The sequence below is a fragment of the Ipomoea triloba genome, chromosome 11, assembly GCF_003576645.1.
Source record: "Ipomoea triloba cultivar NCNSP0323 chromosome 11, ASM357664v1".
In the NCBI taxonomy this organism is placed as follows: domain Eukaryota; kingdom Viridiplantae; phylum Streptophyta; class Magnoliopsida; order Solanales; family Convolvulaceae; genus Ipomoea; species Ipomoea triloba.
The window spans coordinates 2,013,082-2,026,687 of record NC_044926.1 but is presented as its reverse complement, the minus strand read 5'-3'; the positions used below and the strand labels follow the sequence as shown (position 1 = coordinate 2,026,687).

At 40.2% G+C, this 13,606-nt stretch overlaps 4 protein-coding genes across 4 annotated transcripts; 3 read left to right on the top strand and 1 right to left on the bottom strand.

The window, feature by feature from the left end:
* The first annotated feature begins 419 nt into the window (after window positions 1–419).
* On the top strand, window positions 420–3,866 carry LOC115996565 (ATP-dependent zinc metalloprotease FTSH 2, chloroplastic). The gene is made up of 5 exons (XM_031235846.1): window positions 420–576; window positions 1,183–2,390; window positions 2,470–2,783; window positions 3,014–3,254; window positions 3,362–3,866. Exons 2-5 carry the CDS (start codon window positions 1,203–1,205, stop codon window positions 3,701–3,703), a joined length of 2,085 nt encoding a protein of 694 aa, XP_031091706.1. The 5' UTR covers window positions 420–576; window positions 1,183–1,202; the 3' UTR covers window positions 3,704–3,866.
* A 1,140-nt stretch (window positions 3,867–5,006) lies between these two features.
* LOC115997420 (probable alpha,alpha-trehalose-phosphate synthase [UDP-forming] 7) lies at window positions 5,007–8,661 on the bottom strand. Its single transcript, XM_031236975.1, has 3 exons — window positions 6,680–8,661; window positions 6,022–6,295; window positions 5,007–5,397 (listed from the first exon to the last, which is right to left on the bottom strand). Exons 1-3 carry the CDS (start codon window positions 8,659–8,661, stop codon window positions 5,086–5,088), a joined length of 2,568 nt encoding a protein of 855 aa, XP_031092835.1. The 3' UTR covers window positions 5,007–5,085.
* Window positions 8,662–11,142: 2,481 nt separating this feature from the next.
* On the top strand, window positions 11,143–11,829 carry LOC115996937. The gene has a single exon (XM_031236383.1). The coding sequence runs from the start codon at window positions 11,143–11,145 to the stop codon at window positions 11,827–11,829; it is 687 nt and encodes a 228-aa protein (XP_031092243.1).
* A 746-nt stretch (window positions 11,830–12,575) lies between these two features.
* LOC115997219 (probable endopeptidase p60) lies at window positions 12,576–13,530 on the top strand. The gene is made up of 3 exons (XM_031236729.1): window positions 12,576–12,931; window positions 13,027–13,128; window positions 13,229–13,530. Exons 1-3 carry the CDS (start codon window positions 12,668–12,670, stop codon window positions 13,307–13,309), a joined length of 447 nt encoding a protein of 148 aa, XP_031092589.1. The 5' UTR covers window positions 12,576–12,667; the 3' UTR covers window positions 13,310–13,530.
* Window positions 13,531–13,606: the final 76 nt, after the last annotated feature.

Sequence of the window (13,606 nt, the reverse complement as noted above, 5' to 3'; positions counted from 1 at the left end):
AAAAAAAGTATTAAATATCCTATGAATACAACATCAAGTACTGGGTTAATAGTCTTTCAACTATTATGGTATTATTTCTGTTAATTTCAAATTCAAACCTACTCATTAAGTAATCAAGTTGAGCTTAATCTTTTATATATAGTTTAAATTTGAACTCTATTTGAATCAATCAAACTGAATCCAAACCTTATTAAACTCAATTCAGCTCAAATCTAAGCGGCTAAACTCGGGCCAGCTTATTTCGAATTTGATCTGACCCAACCCGACCTAACTTATTTTTCTATAATCTCTTAAAAGGTTGAATCCTTAATATCAAGAGATCATTATATCAACCCGACCGAATATTGGGGAGAAAAATGCCAAATTTCGTCGCAGAAAAAAAAAAATCTAAGAATTGTGGAAGTGTTTGTAGGAATTGTAGACCCGTAGCATTCACTGAGAAGAAGCCACGTATGCCATTCCCAAACCACATCCATTCCCTGTAAATTACCTTCCACCTCCTATTTCCTTTCCAAACCCTTTCTTCCTCTCACTCACTCTCTCTCTCTCTCTCCTCAGCTCTCGCCAAATTTTCAGGTAAAGTCTGCAGCTTTTTAATCTCTTTTCAGCAGTTATGGTTCCAATAATTACATCTTGTTGGTAGGAATAGCGTTCGGTATACTTGTAGTAATGCACAAATAGCAAAATCAAGATTCATGGGTAGTTTATGTTTCTTCAATATTGTGTGTTTTTATGGACTTTGTATTCACCTTAGTAGATGACTTTGCGCAGTGGAGCTATTGGGTTCTTGAAATCAGAGGAATTAGAAGCTTTATTAAGTATAATTAGCTGTTTTTTCCCCAGATTTGTCACTAATATATGTAAAGATTGCTACTTTAGCACAGAAGATTACTTTGTGTTATTTTTTTATTAAGTTTGGTCATGGTGAAAGGATGCAGAGTTCATTTCAAGAGTTAAATTAAAGTTGAAGCATAAAAGATAGACAAGACAAGATGTGAATTGAAATTTGGAACAAAATTGAATCTTGAAATAAATCTTTGATTCATCTTTATTTATTCTGGTATCTATATCGCCATTCTTGATATCAAATTGTCATTTGGGATTTGATTTGCCTCTAGATTATGTCGTGTTGTATGTATTTTCTTCGATTTCATTTGTTGAAGTGGTATGCAACGTGTGCAGATTACTGGGAATTTGCCAAGATGGCAACTTCATCAGTGTGCATAGCGGGAAATGGTTTATCCACCCACAGAACACGGACAAACTTCAGCAAAGAAATTTATGGAAGGCACCTTTTATTTGCTTCACGCTTGTCATCACGTAGTAAGACATCAAAAGTTGTCGTTGCAAAGGCGTCCCTGGACCAGAATTCGCGTGAGGGGAGAAGAGGCTTTTTGAAATTATTACTCGGGAATGCTGGTCTTGCTGTACCTGCATTGTTAGGTAGCGGGAAAGCTTATGCGGAGGAACAAGGGGTCTCCAACTCGAGGATGTCTTATTCTCGATTTTTGGAGTACTTGGATAAGGATAGGGTGAAAAAGGTAGATTTGTTCGAAAATGGAACCATAGCTATTGTTGAGGCAATATCCCCAGAGTTGGGCAATCGGGTTCAGAGAGTTCGGGTGCAGTTACCCGGGCTCAACCAAGAACTCCTTCAAAAGTTCAGGGAAAAGAATATTGATTTCGCTGCACACAATGCTCAAGAGGACTCTGGCTCTCTATTATTTAACTTGATTGGAAACTTGGCGTTCCCGCTTATCTTGATTGGGGGTCTATTCCTATTATCAAGGCGGTCTTCTGGAGGAATGGGTGGGCCCGGCGGTCCTGGTTTCCCGTTGGCCTTTGGTCAATCAAAAGCTAAGTTCCAAATGGAACCGAACACTGGCGTGACATTTGATGATGTTGCTGGTGTGGATGAAGCGAAGCAAGATTTTATGGAGGTGGTGGAGTTCTTGAAGAAGCCCGAGAGGTTTACTGCAGTTGGAGCACGCATCCCTAAAGGAGTTCTTCTTGTCGGCCCTCCTGGTACCGGGAAGACCCTACTAGCCAAAGCCATAGCTGGTGAAGCCGGTGTTCCTTTCTTCTCAATTTCAGGTTCAGAGTTTGTCGAGATGTTTGTTGGTGTTGGTGCATCTCGTGTGCGTGACCTTTTCAAGAAAGCCAAGGAAAACGCTCCCTGCATTGTATTTGTTGACGAAATTGATGCTGTTGGGCGGCAAAGAGGAACCGGTATTGGCGGAGGGAATGACGAGAGAGAGCAAACTCTTAACCAACTCCTGACAGAAATGGACGGTTTTGAAGGAAACACCGGAATCATAGTTATTGCCGCCACTAATCGTGCTGATATTCTCGACTCAGCCTTGTTGAGGCCTGGTCGGTTTGATAGACAGGTATACCACCGCATATATATATTTGCTTTCCTCCTGAATTATCACGTAACGAAATGCTAAATTCGAAATTGTGCTGCAGGTGACTGTTGATGTTCCCGATATTAAGGGAAGAACGGAGATCTTAAAGGTTCATGCCAGCAATAAGAAGTTCGATTCCGATGTATCTCTCGAAGTAATATCAATGCGGACACCTGGTTTCAGCGGGGCTGATCTAGCTAACCTCTTGAACGAGGCAGCCATACTGGCTGGTAGACGGGGTAAAACAGCCATCTCGTCTAAAGAGATCGATGATTCAATTGATAGGATTGTTGCGGGAATGGAAGGGACAACTATGACAGACGGCAAGAGCAAAAGTCTAGTGGCATACCATGAAGTTGGCCATGCCATTTGCGGGTGAGTGCAAAATGACACTTCTATTTATATCTCGTAAAGAACCAAGTTATTTAAGTGATGTTCATTTATCTTCAATTCAAATCTAATAGTGATGTAAATGAACCGAAAATTCTGCCATTTTAGTTATCCTCTACGAATTTGCTGCAAATAGCTGGTTTTATGGTGATCTTAAGTTGAACCCGAAGCAAATGTACACGTAAATAACGTCTCTTGCATTCCATGTCATGCAGTACTCTCACTCCTGGACACGATGCTGTTCAAAAAGTCACACTAGTCCCACGTGGTCAAGCAAGGGGTCTGACATGGTTTATTCCATCAGATGACCCGACCTTGATCTCTAAACAACAGCTCTTTGCGAGAATTGTTGGAGGGCTTGGTGGAAGGGCTGCAGAGGAAGTTATCTTTGGAGAGCCCGAGGTGACGACTGGTGCAGCTGGTGATTTGCAACAGATCACCGGTTTGGCGAAACAGGTATATAAAACATTTTGTCGAGAGTGAATGAAATGCGAAAACTGAAAAGATCCCCCTCCCTTTATTCTCGAGAACTTTGCTGAGGGTCCTTGTGTATCTTTTCACAGATGGTTGTTACTTTTGGGATGTCTGAAATTGGGCCTTGGTCACTCATGGACTCGGGGGCTCAAAGCGCCGATGTTATCATGAGAATGATGGCCCGCAACTCCATGTCGGAAAGGCTTGCAGAAGACATAGACGCGGCTGTCAAGAGGATCTCGGACAGTGCATACGAGATTGCATTGACCCACATCCGGAACAACCGGGAAGCCATTGATAAGATCGTGGAAGTCCTTCTCGAGAAGGAGACGATGAGTGGAGATGAATTCCGCGCAATTCTATCAGAGTTTGTCGAAATCCCTGCTGAAAACCGCGTTCCTCCAGCAGTACCAGCCCCAGCAACTGTATGATAGCATCATATGTATACTTGGATTTGTGATTTCAGGTGACTTTTATGTGTCCCTAATCGCCCCTTTTTTTGTATAAAAATCGCTACTTTTCTTGTAATCCATGTAACTAAGATCATCAATTAGAAATAGAATGCCAGAAAACTATACATTTTCTTCATCCATATATGTGTTTGTGGCATCTCCTTCCTCCTTCCCCTGCTTTTTGTGCTTGCTTTTCCCCCCAAACCCATTTTGTTACTTCTCCAGTTCTCCTCCCCCATGTCTCAACAGAGACGTTAGAGCCATGGTTGCAGTAAGCGCCGGGCGCTAGTCGGGCGGTCGAGGAGCTCCTCTAGCGCTTAGACGGTTCCTATGCGGATAACTAAAAAAAAACAGTGCACATGTATGGGTGTATATATTAGCAAGGCCGAGCCGACCGGATTAACTTGGTTAACTCGATCGAAATGGACGAGTTAACTCAGCCGAGTTGACCGAATTAGGCACTAGGTGGGCGCCTAAAGAAGGAAATCGCACGGTCTAGAGGCGTCTAGCGCTTAGGCGGGCGCTTAGACCGATTTTTTCAATGGTGGCTAGAACTAATGTGGCATTGTATATGGTGCATCTCACATCGGCTATAGTGATAGATATTTAGGCCATTATAATACTTGAGTCGTGAGTAGGGTGCACAAAACACTACCCATTATCGTGCTACCTGAATTGACAATCTAAAAATTTTCATCAATAAGTGATGTGGGACTCATCAACCTGGTGTGAGACATGAAGAGTGAAAGAGATCCAAATTGTCTGCTATGCAAAGTAAAAGGGGTTCAAATGAAATTGCATTAATAAAATGGTTATTTATCTAAGTATTATTCAATGTACAAGGGTGAAGGTATTTCCTCTTCTATGGATAGCTGCAGGTGCTCTCCCCTACCCCAAATTACAGATAATAATAAACAAGAAAACTTCTTCAAGCACTTTGGAAATTTCAAGACATTGAACCAAGCCCTCATGGAATAAGGATGTTAGAAAGCTGCAGAAAAATATGAACCTCTGTGCATAATTCTGGCATAGTCCATGCATCGCAACTCGCTAGCAATCTTTCGACACTCTATTTTATCAGTCAGCAGCAGTTCTGTCCTCAACTGCCCCTTCCATTTGATGGCTTGTCGATATCTCCATAAAAGTCTCTTGAAATTCTCAATGAACAAATTCGCTTCTTCCTTCTCAGCCATGAATAGATCCAGACACAAGAGCAGAGGAAAGAATGAGTGGAAAAGACTGCTACATTTCCCTTTCTCAAGCCTAAAATCTAGAATAAGAAATATGTTATCCTCCAACCTGGATTATTTATTATTTAACAGGGGCTTGGATTTAAGCAAGGAACGAAATGCCTAAAACATTCAAGCTGGATTATCAGCTTCTTCGTCAGAATTGACAGGGGTATCACTCATTTCAGCTAGAGATTCAAGCATGAGTATCACCTCAGACGGATCATCCAAATAGTATTTGGCTTTGCTCGGCTTTTGTCCAACAGTGCAGGCAAAAACCTTTGTATTTTGAGAGAGGGTATTTCTAGAGAGAGCACTCTCAATTATTTCAAACATATCTTCATCAGATCTGTCGTCACCAATGCAAAGCACAAAATCTGCCAGTTTCCCTCCTTCTGCCATAGATGTGAATATCTTTTCAGCAACCAAGCCTTTGTTGACTCCCTGAAAAGGAAAAACATACAAGTACTTAGATCTCACATGGCTAGTGAATCAAAAATGTTCCTTTTAGTACCAATAAGGAAGAATTCAGTGTTGGGAAAGGAAGACTTTGAAATGTCAGCACAACAAAAAGCCATGCAGGTAAGGATAATTTCACAAACATAAGAAGATCTACAAGTATCATGTTCTCCACCACCATGGGGTTGGCTCAACTGGCAAAGGGATCCCGGATAGGACTTTGCAACTCCCGAGTGGGTTTGATTTCCCCTAAACCCAGTAGCTCATGTTGGTGATCTTTGATGTTAGCAATTGGGAGGCCTCTCCCCTCAGAAAGTCTCACTGCATGCAAATGCTCACTCCTCAAGACACGGGATTGGAAGATGTGGAGTGGGATCAACTAGGCATCCCAAGCATAAAATTGGCACCATGACCAGTACTCCTCTATTGCTGATGTAACCTATTATGTGCCCAAAAAAACATGTTTACCCACCAGCCAGTGGATGCCCAAGTGATGATAAGCCCAGCACATGAGCCCGCATGAAGAGTCACAGGAAGCCGGGGAAAAAAACTAACTTGGTATCTAAAATCTTATAGAAGTAAAAATGCAAATTGAAAGATGATACATGCCTGAGGCTTGATTTCTACAATGGACCGTCCACTTTTCACAGCAACAGGTTCATGTGATAAAACACTCTCTAGATGATCAAGCATCTCCTTGGCCTGAGAATAACCAAAACTAGGGTCTGCATCACTATACTGCCACACAATAGCACTTTCCTTCTTTTCAATGCAAGAACCATCTGTAGCATCAGTATAGGATTGCATGACAGGTTCAGCAAGCTGCATCCATCCAAGATCAGAGTTCTGAATGGTTTGTTCCCATTCATGATCTTGTGACCACCTGTGCATTTTCAAATTCAAATTCAGCAGACTTACTCTAATAAAAGAAAAAGAAAAATCAAAGCCTACCAAGACAAATAACCCCTAAGTATACCCATTCATAAGTCCATTTAATTAATGGATTTAGAACCTTCCATCTATCAAACTACGTACACATCTATCATAATTAGGTACCCATTTGGCCATTTATAAATGGGTTCAGTTCTCAGTTAAAACTCTACACAAAATGTAATACAGAGTACATCCTTAGAGAATTTTATAAAAAAAAAAAAAAAAAAAAGTTTCTGATTTTTTCCACCGTGTTGATGCATCATCACAGCTTAGCCAACATGCCAACCAAATACTAAGATTTATTGATTTAGTAAAGGGAATGAGGAAATCACACCTCATGAAGTAACCATGTTCTGCTGCAAGCCCCAGCTTCTGACAAGGTGAACACCAACTGCTTAAGTTGTCCCTTCCTCTTCCACTAACTATAAAGACAGTATTTTTCTTATCACTGCAGATTTTGTTTAAAATGGTCAAGACTTGTGCACTAGGCGACTTGATGATAGAACTTTGAGGAATAACAGTTCCATCATAGTCTAGTAATATTGCCCTGTTCTTAGCCTTAAAATAAACTGACACAATCTCATCTATTGAAAGCTTTCTGAAGTTGGGATCTAAGGCCACAACTCTGAACCCAAAGCCCAACCCAATACCATAGCATCTATTCCTAAAGTGATCAACACATGTTTTCTCCAAATCTTGCAAGAAACTTCTTGACCAATAAGCCACATCATGAGTGCTGACATAGCGATAATGCTTCTCGTGTCGCAGCTGCTTCTCTGGTTCAGCCATTGATAGAGCCTCATTCATTGCCTCAGCAGTAGCTTCAACATTCCATGGGTTGACACGGATTGCCCCACTCAGTGAAGGAGAACACCCAATAAATTCTGATAATACTAGCATGCTCTTCTTGGGTCCATCCAAATTTGAGTCTGCTTCAGCACTGGGTATACCCTGTCTACACACAATGTATTCATATGGTTTCAGGTTCATCCCATCCCTTACTGGTGTAGTGACAACACATTCTGCAATACTATAATAAGCCATTTTTTCACAGCTTGATATAGGTGTATCAATAAAAATAATAGGTTCATAACCGGGTTTGCCAAATTCTTTTCTAATTCTCTTGCAGCTTTCCTGAATTTCATTCTCTATCTCTTCCAAATTAATCCCTTTTCCTCTTGCAGGAGTTGCAATCTGGACCAGCACAGCCTTTCCTTGCCATTTTGGATGTTCTTTGAGCATGTGTTCCATAGCTAGAAGCTTTAAGTTGATACCTTTGAAAATATCCATGTCATCAACTCCAAGTAACACAGTTTTTCCTTCAAATTGCTCCCTCAGCTCCTTGAATTTCATCTCTTTCTCTGAGAGTCTCATCACTGACTCAATGTGTCCCATATGAATCCCAACAGGCATAATCTTTATAGTTACAGTCCTACCGTAGTACTCCAAACCTATATAACCCCTTTTTGACTGATACTCTACACCTAGCATCCGGCTGCAACAAGAGAGGAAATGTCGTGCATAATCAAAATTGTGGAAGCCGATAAGGTCTGAACAGAGCAGAGCCTTTAGTACCTCTTCTCTAACAGGAAGTGACCTGTAAATCTCAGAAGAAGGAAATGTGCTGTGAAAGAAAAATCCCATTCTTAGTCGGTTGGACCGCCTCCTCAAGAATGTGGGCAACACCATCAAATGATAATCATGGATCCAAACAAAATCATAATCAGGATTAAGAACCTCAACTACTTTTTGTGAAAACGTCTTATTGACAGAAACATAAGCTTCCCACAGACAACGATCAAAGCGGCTTCCATGTTCAGGTGAAAATGGCAACATGTAGTGAAAAAGTGGCCATAAATGTTTCTTGCAGAACCCCTCATAGTACTTCTCCAGAATCTTAGGTGAAAGGAAAGTAGGGATGCACTTGAACTTTTCCAGAAGATAGTGAGCAACATCATCCTGGTCAATTGGCTCCACATCAACACATAAACACCCAACATATTGCACCACCATATCTTCCGGTAACCCATCCTTAAGCCGCAACAGTACCGAGTCCTCATTCCAACTAAAGTTCCATCCTCTATCATCAGGACTCCTTGTTGCTTTCAATGGCAATAGATTAGCCACAATAATCAACCTATCACTAACCAGTGAAGATGGATTATCAGACCTGGCACTGTGAGGCTCTTGATCATCAAAACTAAACACATCCTTCCGAGCCGACATTGCCCCCAATCGTCTACCTTCCCCCTCCCCATTCATTACAGGGAAATTCCCTGTAGCCAAGTCTAAAAGGTTCGTGTACGATCTTAACATCTATACTACTCCAATATCTTCTCCAGTATTACTATTCTGTCTGCAAAAACAGCAACACTCAATCATCTATATCAAACCAAACCATCAGATTCAGCACATAAAATAAACAAAACACGTATCAAACTCCCTGAGTTCAGTTAAAAAAACATACGAGCCGAGACACGCAATGAAGCAAAAACCATCTCTAGTAACCGGACAAGCTTTTTATCCGATTCACATCGAGAAAACATGAGAATTAATTGCAAAAAAACACATCAAAATTCAGAGAATTCCAAATCGGCAGAACACGGTTAGAAATCAGGAATTACCGCTGCTATTCAATTGAATTAGCAGAATTATGCAGGCTTTTTGGCTGCAGTACTCTCTATATTCGATGCTGCATTGTGAATTAGGGATGCATTATGGGGTTTTCACTGAGATTCGCTTGGGATCACCGGATCAGTCGATCACTCGTGGGTGAATATGATAAGGCCATCAAAAATGCATGTACGTAGAAGAAATGAAACTTACCGAAAATCCTGAAATTATGTTTCCGTCCCTAGCAAGTCGGCCAAATAATGCAATTAAGAAAATGGCACTTTTTTACCTTAATTATATATTATACTTCTTCCGTCCCGAATTAGATGTCTTATTTATTTTCTGCACGCTTTTTAAAAAATTAAATTAAATGTGATGACTGATGAGTTGTTCAAGTATGTTTCTAACTTTTTCACTTTTGAAAATAATAAAGAAAACAAAAGTCATAAGGGTAAATTGAAAAAAGTAGAATGATAATAATTTTCAATTTTGAAAAGAGGACAAACTAAAAAGAAAGTAAGACAGTTAAAAAGGGACTGAGTGAGTAGCATTTTTCTCTCCTAAATTATTTATGTATTCACAATAACTTATCAACTATAACCAGTTTGGTTAGCGTGGAAGGACTAAAAGTGGAAGTTGTTCAAAATTTGAGATATAATATGTCAAAAGAGAAAATTGTCATTTTAGTCTACTGGCTATTGGAGTCCTCTTAATTGCAATCCACGACTTTCAAAAGTGTTAATTGTATACCATGACTATTCAATTTATATCAATTTTGGTCACTCCGGCCAAATTCTGCCGGAAGTTAAAATAATGAGGGTATTTTAGGCATTTCACATATTGTTCTTCTTCTCCAGCGAACAAATTTTTTCTGCTTCTTCTCCGGCGGACCAGGTAGCAATGGATTTGTCTCCGGCGAAGCCATCTGTTCTTCCTCTTCTCCGGCTAAGCGACGACGCAAACCTAGGTTTTTTTTTTTCTCGCTAATGTCGGCGGCAGACCAGGCAGCCATGGTTTTTTTCTTCTCACAGATTTCGCCGGCTTTGCTACTCCTTAAGCTTTGGTTTGTGGTCGCAGATCTGAACGAGCAGATGTCGTCGACTTTGCTGCTCCTTAGGCTTTCGGTGGCGGTCGCAGATCTGAACGATGGCAAATGTTGTCGGCGCTGGTTGCTACTCTTCAGATGTCGCCGGCTGCTATGGAGAACGACAGCATCAGCGAACAAGGGTGGTGCCTCAGATGTCGTGCGGGTGCTTCTTCCTTGCTTCTCTGTACCAAGGGTGGTCACTCCACGCTCCTCCGAACAAGCTTAATGCGACACTGTGACCGGAAAAAATGGTAGCTCTCCGAAAAGAATGCTTGCTTGCGGGAAAAAATGGTTGCTAAATTGGAGAAAAATGGATAACAAATTGTCTCTAGTTTAGACCATTTTTCTTTGTAGGAACCGTTCGTTAGCAATCATTGTTGTTGTTTGAAGATGGATAACAAATGGCTGCTAAATTAGAGAAAAATGGTTGCTTACCGGAGAAGAAGAACTAGGGTGTGAAATGACTAAAACGCCCTCGTTATTTTAAGGTTTAAGAAATTCTGGTGAGATTTGGCCGGCAATTTGGTCGAAGTGTTCAAAATTGACAGAAATTGAATAGTCAGGGTATGCAATTAACACTTTTGAAAGTCATAAACTGCAATTAAGAGGACCCCAATAGTCAGTTGACTAAAATGATAATTTTCTCTATGTCAAAATTAAAAAGAACAGGACTAAATGTGACATGGACATAATAGTCGGGGACTAAAAGTGGAAGTTGCTCAAAGTCATGGATGTAATATGACCAAATTAAAAGAATAGAACTAAATGTAGTGTCAAAGGCCTTGTGATCAAGCGGCATAGCTCTGGCTCTCACAACTGAGAGGTTACGGGTTTGATCTCGGAATTTGCTTTTTTAATTGATCGATTCAACAACTTAGTTACATTAAATTATTTTTTACAAATAAAGCAAAACATGAAATAAACATGATTTATTTTGTAAATGTCCTTTAAATTAAATATATATTCTTTTTTAAAAGCAAAAGAAAAATGTCCCCACCATTAATGTAATATATAATCAAATTCCTCCGATGACTGAGTATATAATTAGCCTTTAATTTAATCTCCTCGCTTCTATACCGTCTTCATCGCCGGTAAAAATGGCGGCCGAAAACGACGAACATATCGAAACAATTCTCAACCTCTTCGATTCTTTCTGGTTTGAACATGAAATCCTCACCTTAAAATCATCAAACTCCCAAGAAACAATCGTTGAAGAGCCTGCGGCGGCTAATAATCTTTGCAGAACTCCGACGTTGATGGTGAGATCGTTGAGCGAGCAGTGTTTGAGCAGCAAAGAGAGGTTAGAATCACAATCACAGACCCATTCTCCCAAATCTGTTCTTTCCGGGTCGCCCAAACTCCACCCGGTTCTCTCCGGCAAAGAATACCTAGAATTCCCCGAATCAAACGTAAGAAACGACACCGTTTCACCGGGTTTTAGCCGGAGGAGGAAGACTCGGAGTTTATCGGAGCTTGAATTTGAGGAGGTGAAGGGGTTTATGGATCTAGGGTTTGTGTTCTCGGATGAGGATAAGGATTCAACCCTGGGTTCGATTATTCCTGGATTGCAGAGACTGGGAGTTAGAGAAGGTGGAGATGATGATGATAAAGGGGGTGCGATGGTCTCGAGGCCTTACCTTTCTGAAGCTTGGAGTGTTATGGAAGAGGAGAGGAAGCCATTGATGAAGACTTGGAGAATCCCAGCATTTGGAAGTAGTGAAATGGAAATCAAAGATCAGCTCAGGTGTTGGGCACACAAAGTTGCTTCCAATGTCGTTATATAACCACCAAGAAACGGTTGGGTTGGTAGTTGTATATGTTAATTAAGTTGGTTATGGTTGTGTTTAAGAGAGTGATGAAATTGAAGCAATTAGAACGGTAATATATAATGAGACCTTATTCCAAATAAAAACTCTACAATCACAAGTTTAATTGGTCTTACCACAATAAATATGACATTTCATCAATAACAATGGAAAGAAGCTAAAGGATTTCAAACTGTATTTTGGATTCCCACGAGAAGCAGAATCGGATTGAGAATTAAATATTTGTAATGGTAATGAGTTTTGGTTAATCAGATTGAGAATTAAATATTTGTAATGGTAATGAGTTTTGGTTAAAATATTTTGTATGTTTGGTAGTAGAATAATGATTGTTAATATTAATGTTTGGTTATAGATGATTTTATAATAAAAATAAAAATTTTAAAAATATGAAAACAAAAAATTAAGGTAATTGATTTTAACATAATGACATCTAAAATTCCAACATGAACAGAAAACTTTTTCTCCTTCGTGTGGCCCTTCGTGTGGGAGTGTAAATCGGTGTCACTAGACCACAAGGTCCAGGGAATGGAGTTTTTTTTTTTTTGAGAGAAACAGGGAATGTAATTTTTAATTATTAAAGAGATAATCAAATTTGTGTATTATCACCTTTTTTTTCCGGCTAATTTGGGAGAATTTATAAGTTTTGGGTTAAAATTATAAATACCAAAAAGTTTTGGCACATAACTTTTCCGGCTAGAACCCATTTCTGCGGTCATACATACCACTCATCACCACCGAAAACCTCCCAAAAACCGCTCATTTTCCGATCCAGAAACGCCACCGGACCGTTGGATCGATGTGGAACAAGCGAGGACCAGCTGATGATTCCGCCGGCGACGGCGACGATAGGGAGAAAGCTATCGCTAAAACAGCTGGATTCGTGGTCTTCTCAGGAATTGCGATGAGCATTATCAAAGCCCTAAACCCTTTCAACAATAATCCCAGCCTAAAAAACGGCGACACTGAGTCGACTCAACCTCAAGTTCTTAAGCAATGGCAGCCTCAGGAGCTTCCGCCGCCTCCGCCTCCACCTCAGCCTCCTTCTGAACCCATTGTAACGGTTCGTAATTAATTCCTTCTCACAAATCGATCTTCAATTTCCTATCTAACATTAATTTATTTGTAAATTTGTGTTTATTCGTACTGGTTTTGTAGAAATCAACTTGTTGTTCGGAGCAAAATCCGGTGGAACCATCGCCGAAGGTAATCGAGATTGTAAGAGGAGATACACTTTGGGGGCTGTCGAGAGAGTATGGGGTATGAGTACGATTCATTTTTCCTTTCAATTATTTTGTTCAAACTATGCATTTTTCAGCTGGGCAGTAACTCATATTATAGTGATTTTGGTTGTGGCTAGGTTTCAATTGAGGCTATTAAGGAGGCTAATGATCTTAAAGGGGACACAATTTATGCAGGCAAGAAACTTGTAATACCATAAATCCATAATGTGGTTACCCTTTGTCTGTTGTTGTTGTTGTTAAGTTTTATCAGTTAGAGACTTAGAGGTTAGGGAATTCAGAAATGTGTTTGCTTGATGCATTGTAGAATGAAAGAACTATGATGATTTTGGAAAATGGTGGTTGTTTATTTGGCTCCATGAAGTTCCAGTATTTGGCAATGCTTGGTGTCCATACTATGCAAAATTTATGCTACCTTATCTCATCTGATATTCCTGTGAATCTGTTACTCGTTTTGGTAATGTGTCTTTACTTGGATTGTATTTCTGAGGCGAATC

Coding starts and splice junctions, on each gene's coding strand:
- LOC115996565 (XM_031235846.1), top strand. CDS start 1,203: ATGGCAACTTCATCAGTGTGCATAGCGGGAAATGGTTTATCCACCCAC. Junction 2,391..2,469: donor CTGGTCGGTTTGATAGACAG/GTATACCACCGC, acceptor ATTGTGCTGCAG/GTGACTGTTGATGTTCCCGA. Junction 2,784..3,013: donor GTTGGCCATGCCATTTGCGG/GTGAGTGCAAAA, acceptor CATGTCATGCAG/TACTCTCACTCCTGGACACG.
- LOC115996937 (XM_031236383.1), top strand. CDS start 11,143: ATGGCGGCCGAAAACGACGAACATATCGAAACAATTCTCAACCTCTTC.
- LOC115997219 (XM_031236729.1), top strand. CDS start 12,668: ATGTGGAACAAGCGAGGACCAGCTGATGATTCCGCCGGCGACGGCGAC. Junction 12,932..13,026: donor CTTCTGAACCCATTGTAACG/GTTCGTAATTAA, acceptor CTGGTTTTGTAG/AAATCAACTTGTTGTTCGGA. Junction 13,129..13,228: donor GGCTGTCGAGAGAGTATGGG/GTATGAGTACGA, acceptor GGTTGTGGCTAG/GTTTCAATTGAGGCTATTAA.
- LOC115997420 (XM_031236975.1), bottom strand. CDS start 8,661: ATGTTAAGATCGTACACGAACCTTTTAGACTTGGCTACAGGGAATTTC. Junction 6,296..6,679: donor GAACATGGTTACTTCATGAG/GTGTGATTTCCT, acceptor GAAAATGCACAG/GTGGTCACAAGATCATGAAT. Junction 5,398..6,021: donor TTGTAGAAATCAAGCCTCAG/GCATGTATCATC, acceptor TTTCCTTTTCAG/GGAGTCAACAAAGGCTTGGT.